This window comes from Otolemur garnettii, unplaced genomic scaffold (assembly GCF_000181295.1).
Source record: "Otolemur garnettii isolate 467f Iridium unplaced genomic scaffold, OtoGar3 scaffold00015, whole genome shotgun sequence".
Lineage (NCBI taxonomy): Eukaryota > Metazoa > Chordata > Mammalia > Primates > Galagidae > Otolemur > Otolemur garnettii.
The window spans coordinates 23,588,349-23,595,726 of record NW_003852410.1 but is presented as its reverse complement, the minus strand read 5'-3'; the positions used below and the strand labels follow the sequence as shown (position 1 = coordinate 23,595,726).

The 7,378-nt window shown below is 44.5% G+C and overlaps 1 protein-coding gene across 6 annotated transcripts in view; it reads left to right on the top strand.

The window, feature by feature from the left end:
- Window positions 1-7,378, top strand: part of ATXN7 (ataxin 7) — a 124,037-nt gene that overhangs the window by 15,872 nt on the left and 100,787 nt on the right. For 3 of the 6 annotated variants that reach the window (XM_023510703.1, XM_023510700.1, XM_023510701.1), the window contains exons 3-4: window positions 6,649-6,960; window positions 7,208-7,276. In XM_023510703.1, the coding sequence (XP_023366471.1) occupies window positions 6,660-6,960; window positions 7,208-7,276 (370 nt within the window). In that variant the 5' untranslated portion in view covers window positions 6,649-6,659. Of the gene's footprint in view, window positions 1-4,850; window positions 6,235-6,648; window positions 6,961-7,207; window positions 7,277-7,378 lie in introns of those variants that run through there. The other 3 variants (XM_023510702.1, XM_023510699.1, XM_012802530.2) reach the window with 2 other exon arrangements.

Genomic DNA, 7,378 nt, shown 5'->3' with positions numbered 1-7,378 from the left:
AAAAAAAAAAAAACAAAAAACAAAAAACTGTCAATCACTGGGAGACTAAATGTTTATTTCATTGCCACCTTGATCTCAGAGCATATTCTCTTAATTCCTAATCCATGCAGTTTTATGATTTAGAGATGGGGGTGAATTCCCCTGTGCTTATTGGGAGGGACGAAGAAAGGTTTTGTTAAAGAAGTAGAATTTGAGGAACCACTTGACTGAACAGTAGGATTTCAGCCAGCCAAGGGGGAGAAACTATTACAGAAGGAATGACCTGGATGAGGAAAGAATAGCTGGGGTTGGAGTAGGGAGCGTGTTTGAAGCTATGAATTGGTCATTTCACAGGACCATGAGGACAGTGAACACTGTAGAAATGGTGAGACTAAGGTGGAAGCAGACTGTGGAGGGATGCTAGAACAGTTTTTATTGATTTCAGCAGTCCATGCGGAATCCCTGAAAGTGTTAAAGCAAGGACTGACATAACTAAAGCTATACTTTGGCAAAACTGATCCGATAGTATAGCATGTATAGATTAGAACTGGTGCTTGCTACGTAACAAGCATGGTGTTAATGATAATAGCTGACACTTACAGTGTGTGCTTTTGTACTTTTAATTTCTTAATGTTTCTCATAAAGTAGATAATCTTGTTTTACTCATTTCATACGTAAAGAAACAGACACTGAGAGGTTAAGTGACTTCACCTGAGTTATATAACTAGTAAGTAGTAGAAGCGGGATTTAGCCAAGACAGATTGTCTCTAGAATCCATGCTCTTACCTTCTGGGTCCATAAATGGTGATAATAACCCCTATCACTACAGATGGTGGTAGTCACTTTAATGAAAGCTTTGGCAGTACAAAAATAATATAGGAAATTATTTTTAATGATGTATTTAATCTTTGCATTTTATTGTATGTGAGGCAGTATGCTAATACTCTAACTATACAGTCACCCTTTTTAATAGCTGAATGTTGGTCCAGCTTTTCCATTCCTATTCTATAACTTAAACCCTTCTATTTTTTTTTAGAACTAATTAACCTTTAAATGAAGATTTTAAATAATCAAGTTTGTCATAAAACTATTAGTCAGTATTAAATCCCTAGAAACATTTGGGTATCATGAATTTATTACCTTTTGTGTTATGATTTATTATAATTTATCACCTTTAATATGTGTATTTTTACATGTCTTTTCTCTTTTCAAGAAATTTATTATTACTGGTAAAGGGCTCTTTAGGAGAACTCATATATTGATATACACATAAAATTAAGAGAACAAACCAAAAATTCAAGGCTGTTTAGCAAATGATGTGTATTGTAGAATGAGTGAGTATGTGTACAGGATAAGTTTTGAAAAAGATAATTATCTCTCATCACCTTTAAGTCCCCACTGTTTCAACTATCCTTATTATTCCTAATTTCACACTTGACTGCCAGCAATTCCAGCTACTGAGCTAATGGATTTGATTTACTCCTTCCACCATTCTCCCTCTACTGGAATACTGATGTACTTATGACAGGCTGTGAAGTATTTCACTAGAGGGAGCACCGTTAGAGAAAGGCCTGCCTATGATACCTCTTACACAGAATAGAGCCCTAGCTCTCTATGGAGAAGAAAGAAGGAAAAGGAGAGGTGTGGTCAGAGGGAAAAAAGAGAGAGAGAGAGAGAGAAAGGCTCAGCCAATTTTAGGAGGATATAAAGAAACCAAAGCTAACACACATTCCTAATTCAGGGGGTCTGAGTTTTCTTGTTACTCAAGTGACTTCAGTCATTTGGGATTGATAATGGAGAATCTCTGTTACCAACCCTGTAATTTGCACAGATAAGTATACTAAGGTTACTGGTTTTCAGTTTATTCAGATGTTGTACTAGGACTGATGGTTTGTTTTGTTTTTTTTTTTTTTGAGACAGAGCCTCAAGCTGTCCCCCTGGGTAGAGTGCCGTGGCATTACAGCTCACAGCAACCTCCAACTCCTGGGCTCAAGCGAGTCTCCTGCCTCCGCCTCCCAAGTAGCTGGGACCACAGGCGCCCGCCACAACGCCTGGCTATTTTTTGGTTGCAGCCGTCATTGTTGTTTGGCGGGTCCAGGCTGGGGATTCGAACCCGCCACCTTAGGTGTACGTGGCTGGCGCCTTAGCCGGTTGAGCTATAGGCGCCGAGCCTGTTTTTTTTTTAAACAAATAAAAAGGCTTTCCTGGAGTCTTAGATCTTAGAAAAGTTTTGGGTAATTTCAGCCTTTTTACATTAAGATTTAGAGACTAGAGATGGAAAGGTCAACTTTATTTGCACATTAGGATGCTTTTGGATAAAGCGTTTTGCATGTGAATCATCTGTGCAAAGAATCATTTTTTGTAAAGAGAGACCTTGTTGCCCTTGGCACCTACTGGGGACATCCCTAAATTTGGATAGTGAAGTAAGACTGTATTTTAAATACATCCTTGGAAGAGAAGAAATGTTCAGCATTTGGCAGCATTTTACCTCTGACAGCTGAGTTCTTAGGCCACATATGATCTAAGTGGTGGTGACAGCTTTTTCCATAAGAATATTTCAATGAATTAAATTTTTTCCCTACTTCTTACTCTTCTCATATCCTCAAGCAAAATTACTATTTTGTATTCACCCTGGTGACTAGTAAAGTGTAAGGTATGTGGTAGCCCATGAGGAACAGTTGATAAATTGAATATTCATTAATTAAACCTTAAACCTGAAAGTGGAATATTATCTAATTGTGCAAATAGTTAAGCTCCTCAGAATTACAAGATATCATCAGAAATACACTGGCAGAAGCACTGATTGATATCATACAAGCATACTACTATACTGAAGTGACTTATACTAAACAAATATAAGTTGTACTGGCCATTTATTTATTTATTTATTTTTTACTTTTTGGGGAATGTTTAGGTAAGAGGTCATTAATTTTTTTACTATGGCTTGGTAAGTAAAACTAAGAATTTGAGTTTCTGTTTGGTTTTTTATACCCTTTTCATTTTTTTTTTTTTCTTCTGGTATAGTTGGGTTCTTGCTCTTCCTCAGGCTGGTCTCAAACTCTGGAGCTCAAGTGATCCTCCTGCCTCAGCATCCCAGAGTGCTAGGATTATAGGTTTGAGCCATTGTTTGTAAAGTGTTCTTTGTATGAGAAATAACTTTTAAATTTGAATATCAGATGCAAATTTCTCAGCTTGCAGTTTTGACTTTCATTGGTGACACATTCCAACTATTAGGAAATCCAAAACAACAATGGATATCAGAATCTGCCATTTCTAGAAGGACCTAGGACTTTTTCTTGGCTTTAGCAGAAGAAAATTGGTTGGGGGTGCTGTGCCAAGAATTTTTTGTCATTTTCATATTCCTATACCCTCTTTAACTTGGTAGTAAATTTCCTAGATAAGGATTGAGCTGAATTGCTTAGTTTGATATGATATAGTATAGTATAGTGTTTATTTGTGAGATACCTAGGGCAATAGCTGGCACCTAGTAGGTATTCAATAATTGATAGCCACTATTAGTAATCATTTCTCTTAGTATTATAACTGCCATAATGCTAAAAGGATACTTAGTGTTTTTCATTTTAAGCCTTGTTATATTTCATTTACTAAACCAATTAAAACCTTTGAAAGAAAAAAAGAGGTAGCAAGTAGGAATCAGGATAGAAATTGAAGTCTTATAAATTGTTAGATTGATCCCCATTGGCTAGAAGTCATATTAGTGAGTTTTGAAGTATTCATCTATAAAAAGAGGGAAATCAAGCAAAAGAGGAAGTGAGACCCCACTTCATGTTTGCCATTCTTCCCCGTTTTTGTTCTTACTCTGAACTTGGAGGGATCCAAGCAGCTTTCTATATTCAGCAGACAAGCTCCCTTTGTCATCTACATGTCATCTACATGACCTTAAGCTTTATTTTTTTGAGACAGAGTCTCACTTTGTCACCCTCAGTAGAGAGCCATGATATCACAGCTCACAGCAACCTCAAACTCTTGGGCTCTGGCAATCCTTTTGCCTCAGCCTCCTGAGTAGCTGGGACTACAGGTGCCCACCACAATGCCAGGCTGTTTTTTTCTATTTTTAGTAGAACCAGGGTCTCACTTTTCTCAGGCTACTCTTAAACTCCTGAGCTTAAGTTCTACTGGCCTTGGTCTCCCAGAGTGCTAGGATTACAGGTGTGAACCACCACATAGGCCCTAAGCTTTTCATTCCAAAGTCAACTCCAAATTACATTAAAATTGAAATTTTTATTTATCTTAAATGTACAATTGCAAAATTCAGGTAATAAGTTGTGTCCTTTAGGAAAAGAGAGAGGTTAGATGATCTAATGTAATTATTTAATTTTTTTGGTGATTCAAAAGGAATAAAAAATTGAAAATCTGCACTGATGATATCCAAGCTATGTTAAGAGTTAGGAAGGAACCCTATTGTTGTCAAGAGAATTACAGGTTTTACTCATGCATTTTTCTCCCTGATACCCTAAGGAAGTTAAAGCTTTAGAAATGATTTTTAAAACTTAAATCCTTCCAATCATTTCTATCATTTTTTCTTATTTTGATAAGGACAAGAAAACACATAGTTTCACTTTTTAAATATGTTTCTATATTTTATTTATTTTTATGTTTTTAGAGACAGTTTTGCTCTGTCACCCAGGCTGGAGTGCAATGGCACAATCATAGCTCACTACAGCCTGGAACTCCTGACACAAGAGGTCCTCTTACCTCAGCCTCCTGAGAAGCCAGGACTGTGGACAAAAGACACCAGCTAAGTTTATTTTTTTTTATTTATTTATTTTTTGTAGAATCAGGATCTTGCTATGTTGGATAGACTGGTCTTAAACTCCTGGCCTTAAAGCATTCCTCCTGCCTTGGCCTCCTACAGTACTGGGATTACAGCCATGAGCCATCACACAGGGCCCATAGTTGCACTCTTTGTACTTCTTTGCATGCAATCCAGGAAATATTTTATACTCTTATTTCTAAATCTTTCTAAAATAATTTCCAAAGAAACCTTCTCTACCAGAGTTCTGTGTTATATTTGGGTTGCAGTAACATTTATTAATTTTTGCTCTTATTTAAACATTTTTTGTGTTTCTGCAAGTTGGACTTTGTTTCTTGGCCACCTCTGTCGCACCAGATTTTTGAGAATTAAAAAAAAAAAAAAGGATAAACCAGCCTCCTCCTCACCTAGTCAGAAAAAGGACCTGGAAACAAGTAGCTCTGACACATGTTGCAGGAGTGCTGATGTTACGCAGTGTGAAACATGATGATCAGAATTACTGTTTTTATTTTACCATCTTTAGCTTATCTAAGCCTATCTATCTCTGTGTGTCCATTCCATGTGTGTGTTAGAGAGGGCGCTGAATTTTATAGGCCAATGCTTAATTTAGTGAACAAAATCTGACCCAAACCAGCACGTTCTAAACATATTTTCTAGGAATATATTCCCCTAAACAAGTCCTGAGTTCTCACCCTGCCCAAGAAAAGACAACCATGAAGAGGGAAAGACTAAAAACTCGAGTTAAGAATGAATCAGATTTTAAAATGGCAAGGTATTTTCGAGGTGAGTGAATCACTTCCAGGAGCAATGAGAAGGGAAATACAGAAATTTGAGTGCCTCCAAAATACCTAAATGGATTAGAGAGATGGCCTCAGTCTGTTTCTCTCGCTTCTACTCTCTCACGCTGATTTCATGGTCTTTTCTTTCCTGGACAAGTCGCTCAAATCTACTGGGTGCACACTGTGACCTTCCAGTTGTGGGTATCAGGGGCACACAGTGGGCAACACTGCACGCGCACTGGACTTCTGGCTGACACCTGGGCGGCACTTCCACGCCTGCCGGTGGTTTCCTACGAGCCAGGCGTCCGGTCGGCGGCAGCGGCTTCTCATTCATGCTTTTGACAACTGCGCGGCTGCCTGCAAGCTGAAAGTGAAATGCCCCTCGCTGTATCTCCTCCAGCCCCGGGCCGCCCTAGGTGGGAGGGCCCCAGTGGCGACGACACTCGGTGGTGCCCTAGGGCCGTTGGTCGGGCTCCTCCATAGGTGGCTGCGTTTCCGACTTTGCCCTGGCTCCACTCCGGGGGCTTGACGTGCAAACTTCGCCGGAGCGAGCTGAGAGGGAGGGACCGGCGAGGGGGAGGAGGCGGCGGGAGGCGCCTCCGCTTAAGGGAGCCGGCGGAGCGCCGCCGCTCGGACGGACGCGCGGACGGAAGGAAGGAGCGGGGCCGCCGGGCCCGGCCCGGGGATGCGAGCGGCCGCAGGGTGGGCAGCCGGGGAGCCGGCGTTGTGGCTCCGGCCTCCCCGCCACGGGCTACCGCGGTGGAGCGCGGGGTTGGGGCTGGGGCTGGGGCTGCTTCTGGCGCCGGCCTCCACGCCGGGTCCTCCCGGCAGAGGCAGGCAGGGGACCCAGCGCCGCGGTGGCAGCCCGCCGGCGGGCCGTCCCCTCCCCGGAGGGGCCGCAGGAGTCGAAAGCGAAAGCAAGCCCGCGCCGCGGACTTTGCACCCGGGGCGGGGGTGGCCCGGTAGGAAGCGGGCTAGGGGAGCTGGGCGGCGGGGGGGCGCTGTCAGCGCGCCCCACCCGGTCCGCGGGCCGCGCACGCCGCCGGAACTCCCCGGCGCCTCCTTAAATGCGGCCCCCGCACGACTCTTTCCCCCCTTTTTTTTGTTACATTGTAGGAGCGGAAAGAATGTCGGAGCGGGCCGCGGATGACGTCAGGGGGGAGCCGCGCCGCGCGGCGGCGGCGGGCGGGGCGGCGGCGGCCCGGCAGCAGCAGCAGCAGCAGCAGCCTCCACAGCCCCAGCGGCAACTGCAGCCGCCGCCGCCGCCGCGGCGCCTACGGCCGGAGGACGGCGGCCCGGGCGCCGCCTCCCCCTCGGCCGCCGCAATGGCGACGGTCGGGGAGCGCAGGCCCCTGCCTAGTCCCGAAGCGATGCTGGGACAGTCGTGGAATCTGTGGGTCGAGGCTTCCAAAGTTCCTGGGAAGGACGGTGAGTATCCACGCCCTCCTCTTCGCTACGCCCCCAACTTCCCTCTTCCTCTTACCGTCTCTCCCCCCCCCCCACACACCGTTTACCCTGTCCAGTGACCCGCCCCCTTGGGGGTCAGAGATGCTATCGTTCGCTGGGTTGCGGAACGCGGAGGTGCCCACACCTACCCCGTGCGTGCGAGAGCGTGCGTCACACTCCCGGCCACTGACCTGCCTCTCCCCTCCTCCTGTGTGTGTATATCTCCTAGGGACGGAATTGGACGAAAGTTTCAAGGAGTTTGGGAAAAACCGCGAAGTCATGGGGCTCTGTCGGGAAGGTGAGTCCAGCCCCCCCGATGAAGTTTGTGCAACCCCCCCCCCCGAAAGTTTCCTTGCTGCTACACCAGAGCCTGCAACTTCAGCACGTCTAACCAAGCCCC